A 22753-nucleotide genomic window follows, 5' to 3' on the forward strand; every position below is an offset into this window, starting at 1 on the left:
CAGAGGTTTGCAACTTTGCATCTCTGGCTGAAAGAACAGTGTTCAGAAAATAACTGTTCAGAAAAGCTACCCTGACAACACACACCAATAATAAAATCGACTACAGCAAAAATTAATACAGGAAAAAAGAAGGGGAAAGAACCAAAAGGAAGGAGAACATTAATCCTCGTGTGGGCAAAAAGTGAAGTCACACAAAGTAAGGTAAAAACTGCTTGAGCTGCAAAAATTGGAAACATAAGTTTTTCTTGTAATTTTGAAAGTCTAAAAATTCTCATTACTGACCTGTTGGATGAGGAAGCTTAAGTTCAAGGAGATATTTTGGATAAATAAAAAGAGCTACTAAAACCTTCCTTTAAAGGCAGCACTCCAGGTTGTTGCAATTAGTTGACATTAATTCAGAAAGGGCTTAAACCACACCTAAAAAAAAAAAGTTTCTGAACAGAAATATGCTAAAATAAGAGGGACAGAGGGGTTATGAACTTGCAGGAAGGATTTTGCTCCTTGTTGCACTGGATTTACTGGTCAGTTCTTTAACCTCCTGTAAGGCTTCTATATCTATAACTCAACCTTGTTACGTAATTTAAGTGTGAAAGCTTTGAAATTTAAACCAGAAGGATACAAAACACACCCTTGATGGGTTTTTTTCCACCTTCCCAGTTAGTATTTGACAACTGGCTACGAAAGCACTGATTTGAACAGAATCCAACCCTGAGTACTTCGGGTACCTCCCGTTCAAAGCAGCTATTGTTAAGTAACTTCCAAATGGCAATTTTCCCATGCCAACCCCAAATTATTTGTAACAGTCCTTTGGCACAGTGTGTGTCTGCTGTATCATTAGCATGGTAAATGTTTTGTTTGTTGAAAACCCACTCTCTGTGAACCACTAAGCCAAACACTCTGTATCAAACATCACTGCTCACGCTGGTCCCCAAGCAAGTGCTGTTGTTGCACTAATGGATTCAAGCACATTATTGCAAACAGCAGAAAATTAGTTACTGCCAAACACTTAAATATTCCCTTTTTAACCCAGCTAAGAAGATCTTATGGAAACTGGCTTGTTTGGGAGGTTTGATGTCACTGTTAAAGGTGCTTCTGGCTCTGCAACCCCCTGACAGGAGGGGGGAGCCGGGGGGGGTCGGGCTCTGCTGCCAGGGAACAAGGGACAGGAGGAGAGGGAACGGCCTCCAGCTGTGCCAGGGGAGGCTCAGGTTGGACAGGAGGAGGAATTTCCTGCTGGAAAGGGTGGTCAGGCCCTGGCAGGGGCTGCCCAGGGAGGTTTGGAGTGCCCAGCCCTGGAGGTGTCCCAGGAAGGCCTGGCCGTGGCACTCAGTGCTCTGGGCTGGGGACAAGGGGGGCATCGGGCACAGGGGGGACTCAAAGGTCTTGGAGGTCTTTCCCAACCTCAATCATTCTGTGCTGAGGTGGCAGCATTGCCATTGCCTCCTTGTGCACAGGAGACACAGAGCTTGTTCTGGGGTGCCTCACTTCCCAAAGGAGCCAGAGCCAGCCCAGCCAAGAGGGACACGTGACAGAGGACAGACTTTGCCATCCTTCTGATCCCCACCACCCTCCTCAGAAGCATCAGCAGGGCAGAAGGATGGCAGAGGGAGCTGTCAGGGATATTATCTTTCTGAAGAAGAGGGAGAGAAAAACCAGATTTTTCCTGAGCATCGAGGGAGAGCTGGAAAAAACAGGAAAACCAGTTTTGTCTCTCTGCTATATTGTCCTCCATAAAAATTAGAAATAATGATTAAAAAAAAGAATACAAAAAGGAACTGTAGTGGAAGACCTTAAAAAAAAAAGGAAAAAAAACCCAAACAACAAACCACACATCACTTTGGCTGATCCATTCCCTTCTGGAAAGTTAAACCTGAATGTTACTTCTCTTTTGGCAGGAAAGGATCCTTTTAAACATCCATAACAGACACACTTCACTGCTCCACACTCGGCTTTTCTTACCTTATAAACCCGTATATCCCAAGCCAGCAAAGACCCAGGAGGAGATGCAATTCCAAGCTCTCCCTGGCTTTTAAACCTCAGCATAAAAAAAGATATCAAACTTCTCACCAGCACGACAACTCACAGCTAAACCATAAATGTATTCAACCAAGTCAGCCTTTGAAAGTTTTCATTTACCCCTACAAAGATGAACAGTAGATCAGCATTTTCATTAAAAAGAAATGTCATGGCTCATTCCTTTCTGTGATTGAAGAGGAAGCAGCAGCATCTTTCAAAACTCAGGAGAGAAACATATGCTTGCAATAAAAAATAAATAAAAATGTGATTGTTGTTCCATTAAATATTTCGGTCTGTGATTATAATTACTTCCTGATTGGAAAGAATTCCCATGTTAAAATCCCCCATGTAAGGATAGCTCAGGTAGATCAAAACAGGTATCAGCCAGGGACAAGGTGCAGGGATGAAAACTTAACTGGTCTTCATATATTCTGATTTTATTATAATTGTGCAGCTGAAGAAACTTTCACCCTCCATACTCTCTGTTCTCTCTCCAATCCATATAATTTAGCAAAGACCTGGAACAAAACTACTGAAATACCTTTAAGTTACAGCAGGTTTGGGCTGAGGCAGGTCAGAAATTCCTTCCACAGGCAGTTGTAGAGGAGGAATAATCTTGATGGTCCAGAGGGTGGGCTCCAAAAATGGGGCTTTCAGTGCCCCTGCAGAGTGTTCTGTGGGGAATGACCTGTGGCTACTAAAGAGTAAACAGAGAGTAAAGCAAATTGGGAGGGGTTTGGCAAAACCTCTTCCTTCACTGCAGATCTTTTGAGAGCAGAACTTTGCACTGGAGGGTCCGAGTTTCAAGGAAAGAGTCGTCACAAAATATTTCCTCAGGACGAAATGACTGGTTGGAATGAAGGGCTGATGGAGAAAACGAGTGAGTGGGAAGGAGAAAGAGCCTCGAAAAGCAGTCTCTGACCTGCCCAACATTATGAGCTCTCTGGTATCTGGTGTATCTGGTTCAATCATGGCCCAAAGTGGGAAGAAATATGGAATATGAAAAGCAGGAGGTGCAGCAGCCACAGCTCCTCTGGGCAACCTGAGCTGCTGGGTGTCATGGTGGGAGTTCAGCCTCCACATCCCTCTTTTTGAGAAGCAATAAAGTAGACACTGAGAACTGAACAAGAACTGATGAGCAAGCTCAAACCAACATATAGTCCTAAACTTCATCCTTTTCTCCCTTGTACTGAAAGTTTCTTGCTCAGCTGGTGTGTAAACTCCAGCCAAGAGCAGAAAACACCTGTAATATTCCCAGAGCATCTTCCTGCAAGAATCCAAGCCCAAATTTGCAAACCAAAGTGAAGACCTGGCAGAGTTTTGGTTGTTTATACAGCACTGTCCTCCAGCTCTTTAGTACCACAGTGTAGTGTACTAGTAATTTAACATAACTACATAACTGTACATAAAAAGTATACACAGAGCCACTCAAAAACAGCATCCCAAAAACCTCCAGACAAGGAGCTGGAAACCTTTGGTGTTGATCATGACTACTTTCTTTGTGTTAACTTTAAAATAGTAATGATTTCCTTTTATCTTAAATACACGAACAATGAAGTAAAACAATGTCAAGTCAGATGAGAAAACCCAAAGTCACTTCAAACAATTGAGATCTGACACGTACTGTAAGTACAGTTCTGCTTTCAACAGATTAAAGTACTCTCAGATCTATTTTTTGTTCTAGTCAAAGGCACACACGTTGCATAAAACATCAGGGGGTTTGCTTTGATCAGATGCATAACTTTACATTTCTTGTTAAACAGTTATAAAAATAAAAAGGCCTTATAAGAGGTAAACTCAGAGGATATTTATACTTTCCGAATGACAGCTCAGTCGGGGTCTTGAATTTAGCACCACTTTCAGGATGTAAAAATAAGTATTTGTAGAGCAAGTTCTCAAGGTGCATCTCTAGAGGAGATAAAGGAATAATCCACAGCTCTGTGCAAAACAAGTCCCATTTGGAGGGGCTTGTTGCCTTCATTGAAATAAACCTCTGCTTAATATCACTGGATTAGAATAGTGAGAGTTTCTGAGCATTAATAGGGCCTTTTTGTGCCACTCTGGAAGTCCACAGGAATGATAAAACTGTCTTAATTAAGTCTAAAGATTTTCTCAGCATAAGAGATCATCCCTGGGAGAGGCCTCCAGAGCAGTTCTTTGTCTTCCACAATTAGATCAGATCTGAGGTGTGAATGGCAAAGCCCAGAACAGGAGCTTCTAAAAATAAAGCCTGGCAAGGACAGGCTGGGGCTCAGCCTCAACCTATAGCCTTGTTTATTGGGGGCTTTTGGAGGCTTTTCCAAAAATAAAACTTAATTTGAGCTATCCAGTTTTTATATTGATTTTCCTCCGTGTCACAAAAAAAGAAGGTTAATCAACTGCTGAGGAACTGGAAGGAGATTAACCATAAGAAAGAACTTGTACTGCAAAGGAAAATGGGGCTGGTAAGACCCTCATACTTAGGGTGAGATAAAAGCCACGTTGGAGTGAAGGTTGATTTCTCCACCCTTTTTTTATCTTGCAGCTCTGCAGACTTTAACACCCAGCAAAATAAATCAACCCATGCAGTGAAAGGCTGCTTTTCCTTGGACCACATTTTTTGTGGGATCACCAAGTCACAGGGAATGCAGGGAAACAGTTTTCCTTTTCTGTGTTACCTTGGCAACTTAGTTTTAACAGTCAGAGCAAGGAGAGAAGGAATTCTTCTTAAAACATCAAAAAAATCAAGCAATATTCTGGTAGATTGAAGGAGTTTTATCCTCATTTAGCTAAACTGCTCACCATCAAAAAAGAGATGTAGGTCAGCTCTCCTGTCCTTTCTTGAGTCATATCTGCAGCCATGGCAGGGCAACCACTTTGAACAGCATCATCTCAGTGGCTGTTTGCCAATCCCACCCTCGGCTCACAAATTTGAGCTTCCATCAGCTGAGACACTGTGCTTTAAAAGTGCATTTTTTTTTGTTGCCACAGCAATATGTGACTACCAGGTAACAGCTCTAAAGTCTCGGTCTTTCAAAAAAAATGCTCACCTGTTACGCAAATAAAGGCCAGCTCAGGAATTTCTGTGTTGAGTTAATGGACTCAGAGCCAGGGATTCATACAAACTCTTTTCTCAGATTGTAGAAAGCAATTTCATCCTGATTTGCAAGAAAACAGCTCAGAGTTCACAGAATCATAAAAACATTAAGGGTGGAAAAGACCTCCAAGATCATCAAGTCACCTCCTTTGTGGTCCATCCTCTGCACAATTCCTCCTCTGTTCCACAGGATGTCCAAAGGTGTAAATACAGCATTAAATTCCACCCCCACCCGAGTTAAAATCACACACAGGTACCTCTGCTGTGTGTCTAACAAGGTATTAGTTATTCTCCTTCCCCAAACTGGAATAGATTGGGGTTTGGGGTTTTTTTGAGGAGGTGCACAAGAAGCCAGGAGCATGGGTAGAGGGATATTCCATACCCTGGAATGTCATGCCCAGTATAAAAATGGGGGGACAAGACCAGCAGGGACCAAAGGCTGCTGAGGGATGGACTCACTGGGCATCACTTGTCTTTCTTGTTGCTTTCCTCTCTCTCTCCCTTTCATTACAATTGTTATTACCCTTTATTTTGTTTCAATTATTCAACTGCTCTTATCTCAACCCAGGAGGAGGGGTTAAACCTCAAGAGATATTTTTCTGTGCAGCTTTGATATTCTCAGACAAGACTGTTGGCAAGATGGTTAATCCATGTCATCCGTTGCAGGACATTTTCCACGTCAGTGAGGTGAGGATTTGTCCACTAGGAAACCCACTGAGGCTCACAAGTCACCTCTCAACTGTGTATCCAGCATTTAAGGATAAGTATCCACCTGGTAACCAAATAGATCTGGCAGCACAGCTTGGCAAAACCACCTCTATAGTGACAACTTCCAATATCAGATGGTCTCTCCTGTCCATATTTGTGCAAAATAACCTGCAAAGATCAGGTGAATGAGAAGAAAAACTCTTTTGTGCATCCAGAGGTCTCAGTGTGTTCTTTTCCAGCAGTTCAGGGTGGCTCTGTGTTAAAATGTTAACGCCAACATTTGCATAGTCTGCTTGAATAATAAATAGTGAGCCTCGCTGAGTAACAATCACAGAGTGGTTTCTGTGTCTGCACCAATGCCCTCGGTGTGGATTTTACAGTCTCCTTTGCTGGTTTCGGGGCATTTCCTTGTTTCACTTTCCTGTGAAACCTCAAGCCATGTTTTGCTTTTATTTCAGTGCTTGTGTGCCCTGTGATTTATCCTTCTTTGCACTGAACCCCCCTGTGTGTGCTTATCCACTCATCAGAAAACATCTCTCCACTCTCCATGGTTTGGTTTTCACACTGGTTTTGACTTCAAGGCCAGGTTGGACGGGGCTTGGAGCAACCTGGGCTGGTGGAAGGTGTCCCTGCCCACGGCAGGGGGTGGCACTGGGTGGGCTTTAAGGTCCCTTCCAACCCAACCCATTCCATGATTCTGTGATATCTTCAATAAACCCCCACTTTCCAAGTATTAAAACCAGGCCAAAGAGGACATTCTGTCCTTAGTACTGAGTGATGGCTGGAAGGCACCGGGAAGGAATTCCCTCTGCCTCACAGCACTGCATCCATCAGAGGTGACAAATGGGAATATGTTGGCAAAACAACCATTATTTGGACACAACAGCAGTTCCACCAACCCTGGTCTTTCTCAGTTGGCTTTTGGGGCCTTTTCTCTATGAGTGGATGAAACTCCATCATGCAAATAATGTATTCGATTCTCCAGTACATTTATTGTAAAAACAAATCTACAGAGAAAACTCTGGCTCTAATTTTGATATCAGAGAAATTTTCTAAGCTAAAAATACAACATGAAAAGCTAACAAAGCTCAGCTTGAGCCCTGGTTAAATCACATGCAGAGAAGTTATGGTTTAGAGAAAATAAAAGGTATTGCTGCCATCAATACATCAGAGCCAAAGCTGCTCAGTCCCAGGACTGACTGGATGCTTGATATCACCCAAATGAGGGACAGGAATGAACAACACCTGCTGCATTATTGATCTGGATCCTCTTCTTTTGAGCCTGTGGGCATCATTTGAAATTTCTGTTCTATTTGTACCAGACCAAAGATTCCTGTCAAGGCACCATCTGTGGCAATGAAACCCCCATCCAGTTCCAACTCCTGACTCAAACCAAACGAAAATTAAACCTGCAAAACACCTACACGAAAGCACACAACTTCAAAATATCAAAGGCCTCAGCTCTCATGTTGTATTTACACCCTGTGTAAAATGCCTTCTGGGATGATTTGGAACAGCCACAGCCAGGAAAAGCAAAAGAACAACAATCTGAAAAAGGCTCACATCCCCAAGGCAGCGTCCACATCCCCAAGGCAGTATCCAAAACTGCTCCTTTTGTTCCTTTGGGAGCAATTGGGAGTGTTTGGGTGAGTCCAGCAGCTCCAGGTGTGCTGGTCCCAGGGGCCCACGAGCACTGTGCAGTCAGATCGAGGGGAGACAAGCACTTAGGAGTTAAAAAGGGAAACGTTTCTCTCATAAAAGAGCAGCTCTGAACTGCTCTATTTTCTTTCTTCTATTCTGTGATCTTCTGAGGGAAGCAAGTGACTGGTGATGGGCCGAGATCCAGCAGTTTTGCATACGTTTGTCTTTCCCAGGAGCATTCAGAAGGGAATTGGATTCTCAGCCAGGTAGCAAAAATAGGAATGAACATCTTACAGGGAGTAAAAAATGAAGGGTTTTCAACACTTTTCACGTGTTAAGCTGGGACAAGGCACACCACAGAACATGCAAACACAGTAACTTGTTCACAATCCTGGTTTGCCAAGCTGTGGTAGAGAGGAAGGGAAGGTGCTGTAACAACTTACTCAGCTCCTGCCAGAGCCATTGTACAACTCATTACTACAGGGTGGAACCAGTGGGATCATGCTCAGCAATTCCCTCAACTCCATAAATATTAATTATTTGGGGTTGGTAATGCAGCATAACTGTTTGACAAGTGTAATTTTCTCTGTCGTTTTGAAAGGAATTTAAGAAATTTGGTAGCACTAATGGTGACCATCAACTAATATTCATCCTAAAGTTACCCCCAGGGAGGTTAAGCTTCAAGGCAGCAGAAGAGAGACCTGACCTGCTGGAGAACCTGGGAAGTGAGAGTTGAAAACATTTCAGGTAGAAGAGAAAACTCTACCAAGGTCTCCTGACTTGGATCACCACAGAGTCACAGAATGGCTTGGGTTGGAACATTCAATTTACATTAACTACATTTTTATAAATTTTTATATATTTTAATATATTTATATATTTTTATTACATCAAATACTATAAGTAATTACATTAATTAATATATAATTAAATAAGATTAGTTTAGAACACTCTCCTAACATTAAATAGTTCCTTCAAGAGACACAGTTGGCTTGGTCAAGCCGATTTCTTGAGCTGTTACCACAGACAGTTAAAATTTATGAACAGCTTCATTTTAATTAGACTGTATATAAACATTTTAAAATCCTGCATGCAGAAATGACTGGAATAACTCATCCACTGGCATTTGCTTTGAAAAATCTACCTTTTTCCCATGAAAACATTTACCTGTGGCCACAGGTTTTATACCACATACATGTAGTTGTGGCTGCTGAGGGAGACATTTTGTGGCCTTTGTCCCAAGTTGCTTTGAAACTGCTTTGACACAAGCCCCATCCTCTGAGGAGCTGGATGAAGGGTCTGCTGCACATGTCTTTTCTGACCTTTGAAAAGAACATTCAGAATTGCACACAACCAGCTCTTCCACGGCATAACTCCTCTATTATTAATTAACACTCGTGCCACACTCAGCTGAGCCCACGAGCCCTTGTCCCTGGTCGCTGCATGCACGGGTAAGGAGGGGAAGACTTGGTGTGGTGATTAAAAAGTCAAGAGTGGAGAGGAAAGACAAGGCAAGGCTGAGGCCACCAGCAAGTCCCTGGCACGGGAATCTGGGATTCAAACCCCTTAACCCTGCAAAAGCCAGTCCCTGAACAGCCTGAGAGGCTGTTGCTGCTCCTTCACACTTCGGTTGCAGAGTCTGCCATTGATTTGTGATTTAAGGATAACCCAAGAGACATCACCTTCCTGGACCTGCAGGCAGCCTGAGACAGCTTTTGGGTCATTCAACAGCATCCATGGATGGTTTACCCTCCCTAAATTCCCCAGTGTGAGAGTAAACTGGAAGCCTGCTCCTGACTTTCTGCGCTGGGGTGTTTTGCTGAGGGTCTCCCCGTCAGATGGAAGGAAACAGGGTAGGAGTCAAGCCTAAGAAAACTCAGTTTTACAATTAATTAGGACCCAAGGGAATGGCTGGAGCTGTGTCAGGGCAGGGTCAGGTTGGATCTCAGGCAAAGGTTCTTCCCCCAGAGGGTGGTTGGCACTGCCCAGGCTCCCCAGGGCAGTGGGCACAGCCCCAAGGCTGCCAGAGCTCCAGGAGGGTTTGGGCAACGCTCTGAGAGACAGGGTGGGATTGTTGGGGTGTCTGTGCAGGGCCAGGAGTTGGACTGGATGATCCCTGTGGGTCCCTTCCAGCTCAGGACATTCTGTGATTCCATGATTTTATCTACCAGATCAGCAGTGCCCAAAGCAGCAGCTTCACTCCTTCTCCCCTCACTCCAGGAGCTGCTTCCTGCTGTCTCCAGCCGACAGCTGCAATGCCAGTGGAGAACAAACTCCCAAGGAGATGGAGATGGGATCCTATCCCCCATCTCCTAGTCCTTGTCTACCACAGAACTCCCTTCTTCAGCAGAAGAATTTATTTTTCTGGGTTGGTTTTCTGTTGGATTAATGATGCCATGAGTGAAGTGCTGGAGCTAGTGCAGTGGAACCACGAGTGACACAACTGAAACAGGGAGACAGGCTTGTCCTAACCCTCCTTATTGCCTGTATCCTTAAATAAGGGGAAAGAGGGAAGAAAAACACCCCAAAAGAGATGCAAAGACACACCAGTTCTCTTAAAAAATAAATTTTCCTAAGTGCTGATGTAACAAAACACCAAGAGATGAAAACACGAGAACCCAAAATTCAAACTAATGCCAAACTTCACGACATATTCCTTTAATCCCTCTACCAGTAACAGAGCCTGTGAAGCTCAGTAGAAATTCCTTGCAGGACTGAACTCAGACTCAGGAAAGAGTTAAAATGGGCAGCCTTGCTTTTGCAGTTTTACTCTCCAAAGTGTTGCCATGTTCTGGGTGCATTTAACGTGCTCAGGAGAAGGGCGAGAGAGGTCTCTGCAACTGGAAGATCTCGAAGGAAATTGTCACTTTCTGCTCTTAAGTGACAATTTTGTAAATTCTAGATGTGACAGTAACACTCGAGAAAGTAAATTATGGGAGGGGAGGGAGGTGGTTGGTGCTGGGGAAGGGTTTGACAAGGCAGGAGCTCCTCACGCAGAGCTTTGCTCAGGAATTTCGTGTCCCTGCCCTGCTTCACTCCTGCAGAGCACGGGGAGCATCTAGTGGATGTGGGGGAAACTTCCACAGCAGGGAGTGTTGGGAAGGGGAACAGATTAAAGGAGAAAATAAGGATGTGCCTTTATCCTTCTACCACTTTTTAAAAACACATGCACACACCTGCTTAGACAGCCCCAGTCAAAGCTCATTTTGCCAAATTTAAAGGGGATATTATAGTCCAAAACATTAAGAAATGGATATGAGGAAATTTTTAACATTCTAGAAAACTGAGTGTTCAGTTTGTATATTTTCATTAGTCAGTTTTTCTTTTCTTTTTCTTTTTCTTTTTTTTTTAACTGCTTTGGTTTTTTTCCTCAAAAAACCCGGTATTTTTTAAATCAGAGTCAGTTTTCACTAAAACTCAGCAATGAGTTTGGCTGTACAATACAACCTGTGCTTTTCTGAGCAGGAAGGAAAATTTCCTGAGGCCTGAAATCAAGCAGATTTGGCTTGATCTGCAACCTTCTTTGAATGGCCCTGTGCTAGAAGACATCCAATACAAGCTTTGGAAGGTCATCCTCTCCTCTTTTCTTATTTTGTTACATATTTACTAAAATTAGGAGCTCATTTTTTGCCCCAAAACTCAGCAACAAAAATCCAGACAGATTTCAATCAATCTTTACCTCTTCATTCCTGGAAGTCCACCTAAATGTACAACTTCTGCCCAGGGAGAAACAGAGCTCCACTGTGGTGGTGGTGGTGGGGGAACCAAAAAAACAACAACAACAACAACAACAAAAACCAGTTATCTCCAGCCCACCTGTCCAAATATTAACATTTTTGAGAATAACTTCTCTAAATTATTTCATGAAATATCTAGTTTTAACAAACCATTTGTACCCAATTTTTCTGGAACATCAAAAAAAGGCCCTTTATCCATCATTCATGTTGTTGCACTCAGATTTTATACCAGCCCTTAAGGGCAGGTGACCTCCCCAACACCTTCCCAACCCACCTGAGCCAGAGGAACACACTTGATATGCAGGGCCAAGAACTTATTGATCAGCTAATTAAAGCCTTGACAGCCTAATCCAAGAATTATTATCAGTGCAGTTACAAGGACAGGAACATTTGTAGTGCAAAGCAGCCAATTTGCAATGCTGACACAATTACAATCCCTGCTGGCAAAACTTGCTCACATTTCCCCCTTTTTCTGGGATCTCCCCCTGTCTAGTTCTTCACCCACCTTCCTCACCAGGATTCTAACACTGACAATGGAATTTCTTCCTCCTCCTCCTGAGCCCATGTGGGTGATTTTAAGGCTTCCTGAATGCTTTGCTTCCTTGTTCTTTCCTCATTGATGTACAAATTCCATGTTATATCAAGTTTTGCTGTGTTTGGCAGAGTTACTGTATGTTCTTGTTCTTTGTTCTCTTTGTTATTCCTAAAATCAGCTTTATCCAGTGTTCTTGGCACATCCCTTAACACCCAGTCCATGGAAGGTGTGGATAAGCAGTTCCCATTCTTTGTCCCACTCCCTCCAGGCCTCTGGAGCACCTCCTGCTCTGATCCCTCTGCTATAATCTTCTATTTTTGTGTGCTAATAAGTCATCAGCACAAGTTATTTGCACAAACATCCTTGTTTCAAGGTGCCACTGAATGATCCACTCCAGTAGAGATGCAGCTCAGAGAGAGCTGGTTTCATGTGTAAATGAGACAAAAGTACCAGCACCTCTTGATATTTACTTTCCTTCATTTTTTTGGCATTTTAAGGTATCCTTTTTCCTCACTCCAGATCACCCTCTGAACCTTTCAACCAACTGTAATTAACTTCTACTTTAAATTTTATTTAAAGAACTAAAGAACTAAATCTAAATAACTCAGCCCACCCTCTCTGGGGCAAATTCTGCAGGGCCATCGCATTTGGGTTCCTTTGTTCCTCTTCCTAAATGTTTGTTATTGCCCACTTTAGGTTTTGTTCCAGCTCCTGCAGTGAAGTTTCCAGCTGTGATAAAGGAACAGAAAGTCCTGAAGGACTGGTATCTCCTCCATCTGTGTTTTACCAGGATTAACAGCTTCTCCTGAAAACTGGACCCCACCTATGGTGGTTTTTTGATAACTCTTAAATACATCAGGAACTGGGAGCTGATTTTGCCAGGGGTCAAATCCATGGTGGGATTTGATTTACTGTAGTCTGCTTTTCCCATCAGCTCAAAACACATTTAGGTGCCTTCCCCTTCCCTCTGCTCTCCTGCTGTCATCTCTGAAATCACATTAGACCAGCTCTGAATAAGTGATTACTATTTTTTTTATGTTTCCCAGAGGTAAAAAAATAAACCCAAACCAACTCATTAAGTTTCCCACTCCATTTTCCCTGTGGGGAATAGACTAGAAGTGGCATCCAGAAATAGAAATCAGCGACTCCAGGGCAGCTCTCACCTCCTTGGGAGGTACCTGCCCAAGCAGGGGGGTCTGGGGACCCACTGCACAAACAGGATGGGCCTGGGGACCTCCCGAGGATCCCAAAAAAGGGGCCAATAGCAGCACTGAGGGGAAAGACTCCGCGGAGTGAGAGACACTGGGAAGAGGCTGCTCCCTCTCCCACCTGCCTCAACAAAATATAAATTGCATGTACAGTGTGCTGACCAAGCAAACTGCAGGCAAATCTTTTCCTGCAGAGTTTCTCCACCACCCCGCCCCCCGGGAAAGCAATAAAGCTTTGTATCACCTTGGAGGCCTCGGGTAGTTCATGCAGAGCAGGGGCTGACTAATAACAGAGCCTTGAAAGCAAAATTCCCCTGCACTTCATTTCAGGGCCGTCTGACTTAATTATCAGGGTTCTTCAGCTGAAATGCTTTGCAGCCCTGAGGGACAGCAGGGTGTCACATTATATCTTTTAGCTTTAAGGATAGATATGATCTCCAGAAGTGGGTAAGTTCTCTTTTACTGTAAGACCAATTTAACAACATGAATGCACAATGAGAATTTCTCCAACAACATCTGTATCCCAGTATTCAGCACAGGCTTGTTAGACATCAGCATCATTCCCACCTTCAGCTCTCTGATCCCCTCAAAGAAATGAAAATGTCATCATTAACAGCAACGTTATGAGCTGACATTATCCATAAAAGACAAATTCCTAAAGACTAATTCAGTTTGCTCCTTCCTGCTCACCTGGATTGCCTCTCTCAATGCTAATCTGTGTGCATTAAAATAATGACCCACAGTCGAAGCTGAGGTTAAGGTTACATTTCTGACTGTTTTGTACATACACACACATGGACTTCTTGGGATACACCTTTCAAAACTCAAAGCACTAATCAGTCAAATTGTCCTTTGCGCCACTTGCAGATTTTCCTGAGTCTTTATAGGAATAAAGGAGTGGAATAAAATTTCAGCCTGTATTTGGTTGAGAATATATGCCCAGCCTTCCAAAATCCCATATTAGCTGACTTCCTCAGTCTGTGCCTTGAGTCCCATTTGCTCAAGACAGACATTACATGGAATCACAGAATCAAGGAATGGTTTGGGCTGGGAGGGACCACAAAGCTCATCCATGGGCAGGGACACCTTCCACTATCCCAGGTTACTCCAAGCCCCCTCCAACCTGGCCTTGGACACTTCCATATTACATAATTGTTAAATTTGCCTGACATTTCTATTTCAAATGATAATTCTGCCTTCATGTAGCTTTTTAATGTCCAGGTTAAATTATTATAATTAGTAATTTTACTTCAGCTTGATTCCAGGGTCTTACCAAAAAGGAGTGAAAACAGGAACCACTTTTTTTTATTATTATTTTTAGAAAACTGAGGTTCTACCTGGTTTTCTTTTCTTTCCCCTGTCTTTTTCTCCAGGCACCCACAGACACACGGAAAAACCTGGTCCTAATCTAGAAAAAGAACAAGGAGATTCAATGGAATAATTCCAATTTTACTGCTCACCACACAGGAGCTAGAGGAAGACAAACTCAAATAGTCAGAAATATACTGCAGTCTTACAAGTCTTATCTGGGTGCACTGATAGATGACTCTGAGCCTCCCAACTTCTGACTGTATCAGCCAGCCAAAAATAATCCAGGTCCCTGGGACACCATATGGAAAATGGGCAATGGCACACATCCTAAAGGTACCCAAGGTGAGGAATGATCCCTGGAAGCTCCTTTCTGTTGCTGAAAGCTGGTCTGCAATTCACACCTAATGCATAATTCACTCACAACCGTTTTACTTGTATGGAACAAAGCTGGGCCCTTAAATTATGGGGGCAGCAGGAAACAGTAAGAGAACATTTTATAGAGCTGACAGTCATCATTACGCACTTGAAACCATAGAATTGTTAAGGTGGGAAAAGACCTCTAAAATCATTGAGTTCAAGAGCCAAAGCCCCATATTTTGTTGGGGAGGGGATGGGGGCACAGATAATCCAATTTGCATTTCAAGAAAAAAAAAATTAAAAATAAATAAATTATAATAAGCTCTGCATTCTGTTTTCCAGGGTTTTACACACAGTGATGGACACATCTGAGCCCCTCACCAAACCAGCACCTTCAGAGCACACAGGAGGTGGTTTGTGACCTCTGTGATTGCAGGTCCAGGTGAGGAAAGACAGACCTCACCTGGTCTGTAGGATTTGTAGGACTGAAAGCAATCGTCTGTATGGAATTTTGGGAGTTGGACTGGCAGTTTCAGCGCAGGGCTGAAAAAAGCAAACAATAGCCCTTATCCCCAGGAAAGAAAGTCTGGAACCTTTGGGTTTCAGGTGCATTTCGTGGGTCAGCCTGGCCACTCCAAGGGCACCAAGAGCTTTCTGTCCTGGCACCTTTTGTCTGGGAGGAATTTTTGTCCATATGGAATTTTGGGAGTTGGGCTGGCAGTTTGATTGCAAGTGTGGAAAAAGCAAACAACAGCCATTTCCCCCCAGGATCTCCCCCAGGCCCGCCCTAACATCTGCAAAGATGGCCCAGTTCACAAGCTCAGCTTTTGCTGCTAGAGGATCCTACTTTGGACGTGCTGGAGACCATTCCCTACCAATGCACGGCCCCCCATCGCTCTTGCATCAAGTGTTCTGCACCCGCGGCAACACGTGTGCCCTGTGTCCATGCGAGAGCAGCAACTGGCAGAAGACGTCTGCTGCCAGCACTTGTCTTGGCCGCTCCTTCAGGAGGCTGGCACCTTAATCAGAGACACGGAACAGGTTTGCATCCCTGAGTTCTCTCACTTTCCCCAATGCCCTGGAGATCAGCTGGGAGTCGCAGACGGACGTGCAGAACCTGGAGCTTTGAACATCAGACTGGGCAGGTTGAGACTGGCCCCCCTGAGAGGCTGGGGGGCTCAGAGGTGATTGGGTGCCAGGACAGTGTTCCCTGGAGAGCCGATCACCACTCATGTTGTTCGCTTCTGCTCAAAATCACATATCACAGCACCAGAAACGGTTGGCAAGTTCAGTCTTGGTTGTTTTGCTCTTGGTGTCTGCTGCGTGTAGGTGGACAAGGCCAGGGGGTGGCTGGGCTCCCTCTCTTCCCCTCCCAGGGGGAGAGGGGAGGCCTGCGACCCCCCAACTCAGCCTTTAGCTAGAGTCAGCATTTGGAGTGTGTGCTGTGAAGGAAGAGATTCACAGCACCTAAGAGGAGAGAGGCAGGCTTCTCAGCCAAGCCCTCTTCCCCCTCTTTACAGCTTCCTGCAGTGAAGCTGTAGAGAGGGGGGCTTTTTCTTTCCCTCCACTGTAAGTGGAGGAAGGGCTCAGAATTGAAGCTGAGCCAAGAGACTGGGCCGTGGAGGTGGGCCTGGCGCTTGGGAGAAGAGTCCCAGGTGAAACTGGAGACGAGCCAAGAGCTCGGGAGCTGCCTGCTGAAGCTGACCAGAGGTAGCTGAGAACTGATGTGGAGGAATGAAGATTCCAGGATGTGGATGCTTGATAAGCCAAGCTACACTACAGCAGCCTACGAACCGAGGTGAGACACCGAGAGGGAGAAATCACACAGCAGCAGAAGAGCAAGGACTCAAAGCTATCTTCTCAGACTTCGTGAGGAGAGACTGCAACAAACAACTGCTGGAACTTTGGTGAGGGGGGAGTGTTCAGGAGCCCAGAACACTCCCACAGCAGAATGTGTTACATGTCAGCCTTAAAGGCTGCTCCTGGACTAAAGTTAAAGGAGGGGCTTGAAAGGACTGACTGATAATAATGTAATATATATATATAGTTGCCTTTAGTTTGTATAGTATTTATTTGTGTAAATAAATGTATATACTTCCCCCTTCCCCTGCAGAAACCTCTGGTCTGAAAGTTTCTCTCCAGTGTTAGGATAAATTGTGGGAAGCGGTGGGGGAAGTCTAAAAAATTGCATTTTAGATTTCTAATGTGGCTCAAACTGTCAGAATGCACAATGCAAGAAAAAAAAAGTTTTTTGCACAATGCAAGAAAAAAAGTCCAAAGAACACAAGGAAACTTGACAGGATGTCTGACCAATCTAATCTTCCTACAAAACTCAGCAACCGAGGGGAGTTTTGTGCTGCAGCTCATCACTTGCCCAAAAAAAATCATTCCCCCAAGGAGAAAGTGCTTCTGCCTTCTGACAGCTGCCGAGCACGGCCACCAATTGCTCCAGCTGCCGCTCCCAACAGCCCCCTGCAAGAGCGCAGACATCAGTGCCCGTTGGCTTTGGCTGCCCTGTGGCACAGAAGTGCCCCGGGGACACAACTGTGTGGGGCAGGAGAGGGGCACCAGCCCTGCCAGGACTGGGGGCGGTGGCAGGTCTCCTTGGGCGAGGACTTGCAGAGCTGCTGATTTTGGTGCAGCCCCAGGCAATGGGGTGGCAGCAGCATTGGTGCCCTCACCCCCACGTTCCTTCTGCGTGTCACAGCCCCGTGTTTGGGAGGGCCACCAGCCAGCACTTCTCCCAAGGAGCCCGTGCCAGCAGGGGAGGGTTTGCTTAGTTTTTCAGCTGTGCCTAAAGTTCATGTCCAGCTGTCTTAGATACTTTGCAGAACGGACTCCTTCCCACCTGGGGCACGTTGGCCAGGCTGGGGGAGTCCCCAGGGCACGGGGCAGGGTGTCACAGGGCCCTTTGTGACACGTGAGGACATAGTACTGGTGGGGAGGTGGCCACGCCTCAGTGCTCCTCGGAGCGTGCGACGGTACAGACGGGACCGAGCGGTGTTGCGCGGAGCCCCCGTGCAGCCACCTCCTTCCCTTCTGACCGGAGCGTTTTGGTGGATTTTCTGTGCTGCGAGCGTCCTCGAGGCCAGACCGCGGGACTCGGTGACACGGAGCTTTTGCGAGGTGTCCCCAATCCCTGCGGCAGCTGCCCTCGAGGCCGCACTGCAGCACTTGATAACCCCTAGCATTTGCTAGGCTTTTCTGTCTTTCAGGTGTCCTTGAGACCAGACTGCAGGACTTGCTGACCCATACCGTTTGTTAGGCTTTTCTCTCTTTCAGGTGCCCTCGAGGCCAGACCGCAGGACTGGGGACCCGGAAATTTTCCGGAGTCTCCAATCCCTGCGGTAGGTGGCCTCGAGGGCAGCCTGCCAGACTTGGTCACCCGGAGATCTTCCGAGGTGTCTCTCTCTTGCAGGTGCCTTCAAGACCAGACTGCAGGATGGCGGGAAGACGCCTGAGCCTGCTCAGGCCCTTTCGGAAGAAGAAGAAGGAAGGCCCTGGAGCTGCCCTATTCCAGCACCCGGAGAAGATGGAGCAGTCCCAGCCCCTGCAGGAAGGTGAGTGGCACAGCTGAGCCACAGGGCTGGTGGCTGCAGACGGCTCTGCCTCATCCCACCCCGTCCCCTGTGGACATGGCCAGGGAAAGGGAGGGGGGAAGAGGCCCGGGTCTGTTCCCCCGGCAGCTCCAGGCACTGGGCATCCCGGGGCTGGCCCTGCCTGTGGAGCGCAGGGCTGGGCCGTGTTCTCCGGCCTGTCCCGCAGCCCCTCAGCTCTGATCCTGCTCACTCTTTGCCAGATCCAGGACAGGACCAGACACAAGAACAGGACCGTGCCCGTGGCCGCTTCCGCAGGGCAGCACAGGTACCTGCAGCCACGGCCTCCTGGGCTGGGCCTGCTGTCCCTGCTCAGCCTGGCACCGCTGTCAGAGCTCACCAGGACACATCCCTCTCTTCCCTGCTCTCCGTTCTTCTGCAGGCCTTTCTGAAATTCTTGGGCATTCGGCGCAAAAGGACCACAACCAGACCGACTGAGGTCATGGCACAGCCTGACCCCAGCCCGACTGAGCTCGAGGCAGACCCTGATGTCACCACCGCACTGACTGAGGGCACAGGAAACTGTGATACCCCGACGATTGTTCACATGACCAAGTCTGACCCTGCTTTGACTGATGCCACAACAGACCCTGACACCCCATCCATCGATCGCACTGCAATCCCTGACATCCCGTTGAGCGATGAACCCACAAACTCTGGCCCTGCACCGCCCAATCTCACTGCGGAGGCCGACACTGCAATGACCGAGGGCACTGCAGACACTGACCTCGTGCCCAGGGAGAGTGTGAATTATGCTCCCACTCCAGATATTTTTGAGGAGAATGGTGTCTCCAGTCCAGAGCAAGTAAGCAGCCTGCGCCCAAGGCTCAAGCCACTCCAGGGGCTTGTGGCCCCTCAAGCCAGTTCCCCTGGGCCCTCTCAGCACAGTGTGGTGGGAAGGGAAGCACTTGTTAGGGAAGCTGGGCAAGTTGGCAGCTCTTCCCCCACGCCTCCTGCAGGTGCCAGCCTTCGTCAGGAACGTGCACCAGAGACTGACAGCCAACGCCACTCCAGAAGAGAAGCTACTGATGGAGTTTCTGAGGGTGACTGATGAACACCCTGATGATGCTGTGGTGACCCTCCTGCGCTGTGCCCCATCGTGTGACAGGTACAGGGCCTCTCTGCCTTCGGGACTCGAGGCTCACCAGCCTTTAGAGCACACCATCCTGCTGCCATGGTCCCTCCCTGCTCCTCAAGGCACTTTGGCCAGTGCCCCCCTGACACAGAACTCTGGCCCCGCAGAGCTGCTGCAACCCTGTGGAAGACCATCGCCTCATCGGGAAGGACAGTGGCAAAGGTGCTGCCACAGCTGCTCTCCGTGATGGAGGACTGGCCACTGCACAGCACGTCCACCTCCGACGGGGACAAAACACATGTCTTTGCCCTGGCTGTGAGTTTCTGGAACTGGACTTTACTTGCCCACAGGTCGCTTCTCCAGCAGCTCTCCGTCCTCCCCGACCAGAGCACTGCATCTCCCTGCCTCAGGCGCTGGGCTGGAAACCTGGCTTAGGGGCGGGTTCAGGGGCACCAGGCTGGGGGCTGCCCCTGCGTCTTCCCTGGCCTCTCCCTCCCACACCTGGGCTCTTTCACATGGACATCTGGGCACTGAGAGCTGTGTCCAGATGGTTTATCTTTTGCAGGCAATCAGGGTGATTTGGGAGATCCTCCAGGCGCTCCAGTGCCCAGAGCCATTGAAAAAGTATTCCCCCCGTCTCCTCGTGGATCTGCTCTTCCAGATTTCCATCAGCCCAGAGCAGACTCCAGAGGAAGTTGACACCTTGTGGAGGGAATGTCAGAAGCAATACAACCTTCCAACAGACTCCAAGAGGTGCTCTGTCCCAGTCCTCCTGACCCTCTCATGCCCTTGGGGCTGCTCAGGGCTCCCAGCATGACCTGGGCTTTGCTCTGCACCCAGATTTGCAGTGCTGACCCTGAAGGCCCTGCTTTGTCATCTCGAGTGTGAAGATGTCGTGCTTTCAATGGAACGGAAGCGCGGCTGGGACACACTCCTCAGTGCTGACACCCACCACAATGCAGTGGGTCTGCTGGCCAGGTGAGACCCCCTTGTCCCCGCTGCCCCTGTCCTTTCTGCCTGTGCACGGGGCACCCCACACAGTGCCCGTGGTAGTGGGCCAGAGGGCCTTGTCACCCAGGGATGGCCGAGCAGAGTGGCAAAGGCTGGGAGAGGCGGGTGCACAGGAGGAGCCGCCTCCCAGAGTGCCCTCGTCCCCTCCCAACCTGGTGGGGAAAGACCAGGACTCTGTCAGTGACTCCCGGGAGAGGTTGGCCCACCCGGCTCAGGGTTGATGGTGCCTCTTTCCCCCGGGCAGGGAGATGCGCCGTGCCTCAAGCCCCTTGTATTACCCGATTGCCCTCTGCCTGCTGAGGCTGCTCACCAGGGAGAAGACCTCCTGGGAGCTCCCTGCCATGGCATTCCTTGTGGAGGTGAGCCTGATGGCAAGCGCTGCCGTGCTGACCTGCCTCCACCTCTCTGCCCTCTCGCAGCTGCAGCTGCCCGGGACGGTGCCGCGCCCTGTGCTGCTGCCTGGGCCCAGCCCGGTGCGGGTCTGGGCTCCTGCCGGCCGGGCACCCCGTCACTGCTCCCTGCCTTTCAGGCCCTGGACAGCCTGGACATGACTGAATGGAGTCACAGCATCCTGGAGATCCTTTCCAGGCACCTGTGGAGCCAGTGCACAGAGATGCATCGCCTGGTGCTGAGAGGCCTCGTGCTGCTGAGCAAGGCTCCTGGGATGGTGAGGAGGGGGCAATTGGCTGAAGCTGTGGCGGCAGCCTGGGGCTGGGGAGCGCAATCGCTTGGGCTTGGCTGGGCCAAGGGGAGGTTTAGCTTGGGGAATAGGGAAAGGTTCTTCACTCACAGGGTGCTCTGGCACTGGAACAGGCCCCACTGGGAAGAGGTCACAGCCCCAAGGCTGCCAGAACTCAAGGACAACGCTCTCAGGGACACAACGGGATTGTTGGGCATGGTCCAGTGCAGGGCCAGGAGCTGGACTCAATGATCCATGTGGGTCACTTCCAACTCGGGATATTCTAGGATTCCATGATTCGTGGCCTCACAGCACACCATTGTGTTCCACACAGGCTGACGGTGTGCGGAGCCTGACACCAAGCCTCGTGGAGCTACTGTGGTATACAGGGGGAGAGCTGGTGGGGATGGTCCTCTCTGTACTCATCAATCAAGTCCAGGACAGAGACATCCCAATCTCCACCCCCAATGCCCTGCGGCTGGCTGAGCTGCTCCCGCCACTCTTTGGCTACGTAAGGCTCTGTGCCCCCCACCCCAGGCGCTGGGTGCTGCCAGGAAACTGTGGCCTGTGGATTTGCAGGCTTGTGCCCCGGTGGGCCTGGAGCAGCCAGTGCTGAGGTCTTTTCCTCTTCCTTGCCATCAGGACAACATCCATGTGCAGCTGCTCTCCATTTACCTCTTCCAAAAGGTGATGGAGTTGGCAGTGGATAAGAGCAAACAACTCCTGAAGACACACGTCATCTACAGCCTGCTCCCACTTTTTTTCCACTGGCATCATGAGAACCAGGACGTGGCAGAAGTGAGAACTTGCAGAGTCTGGTGTCCCCGTGGCAGGGGGCTGGGCTGTCTCCTGCCCTGGCACCTCCAAGGCTCCAATCTCCTCCTGGCCTTGCTCCAGGGACATGGGGCCCGTGCCCTGGGCTGTGATGCCATGTCCCGGTCTCTGTTGCTCTGCAGGCCTGTCAGAAAGCGCTGCTTCGTGCAGCGGGGCTGCTGAAGAGGAGGGATCTGGTGAAGCTGCTGAAGACAGAGCAGCCTTGGAGGTTCGGCGAGTGCCTGGTAAGGACAACCCCAGAGCTGCAGTCCCCGATGCCCAGAGTGCGGGGCCGGCACTGTGCCCCTGCCCACTGCTGCAGCCGCCCGCGGGACAGCAGCCTGCGCCCCACCCGCTGCTGCCTTGCCCGGGGCGTGCGGGCTCCTCTGCAGGCTGCTCTGCGCCCGAGCCAGGGGGCCGCTGGAGCCCCGGCCCAGCTGGGCTGTGGGGCAGGGCGGCCCCGCGGCTGCCGGGGAGCAGCCAGCCCTCTGCTCCCTCCAAAGCCGGCCCCAGCGGCTGCTGCCCGGGCCTCAGGGCTCTGCGGGCAGGGGAGGCCAGTGCTGGGCGTAGGCAGCGCCCGGCCAAGGGGCAGAGCCCCAGCCAACCCTTCCCTCTGTGCCCTGCCGCTCTCTGCAGCTGGAAAACGACAAGAGAAGAGCAGTCGAGTACGCCTGCCAGGCCCTGCCGTACCTGGAGAGCCCACAGGAGCCCGTGCAAGAGGCGGCCCTCAGGTTCATTGGTGAGCCACAAGGTCCCTCCCCGCCCCGCTGCAGCTCGGCCCCAGCCCCGGCTGCTGCAGCGGCAGCAGGATGTGGCCCAGGGATGTGCTGGGGAGCCCCGAGTGCCCTGGTGGCTGCTGCCGCCCTGTGCCAGCCCAGCCCTGGGGAGTCCCCAGGCGGGAAGGCCCCGGGCTCAGCCCTGCCAGGGCAGGAGGGCGTGTGGCCGGGCCGGCAGCACCGCCGGGGGGGAGCTGTGCTGCTGGGGCCCTGA

At 48.9% G+C, this 22753-nt stretch overlaps 1 protein-coding gene across 1 annotated transcript; it reads left to right on the top strand.

The window, feature by feature from the left end:
• LOC116791084 (maestro heat-like repeat-containing protein family member 7) lies at window positions 1–22753 on the top strand. The gene is made up of 16 exons (XM_032696765.1): window positions 1–5; window positions 18128–18149; window positions 18389–18453; window positions 18568–18674; window positions 18801–18990; window positions 19145–19293; window positions 19428–19575; window positions 19826–20013; window positions 20101–20238; window positions 20516–20630; window positions 20801–20938; window positions 21285–21461; window positions 21593–21748; window positions 21907–22008; window positions 22400–22502; window positions 22659–22753. Exons 4-16 carry the CDS (start codon window positions 18628–18630, stop codon window positions 22751–22753), a joined length of 1746 nt encoding a protein of 581 aa, XP_032552656.1. The 5' UTR covers window positions 1–5; window positions 18128–18149; window positions 18389–18453; window positions 18568–18627.

The sequence above is a fragment of the Chiroxiphia lanceolata genome, chromosome 9 (assembly GCF_009829145.1).
Source record: "Chiroxiphia lanceolata isolate bChiLan1 chromosome 9, bChiLan1.pri, whole genome shotgun sequence".
NCBI classification, from domain to species: Eukaryota; Metazoa; Chordata; class Aves; order Passeriformes; family Pipridae; genus Chiroxiphia; species Chiroxiphia lanceolata.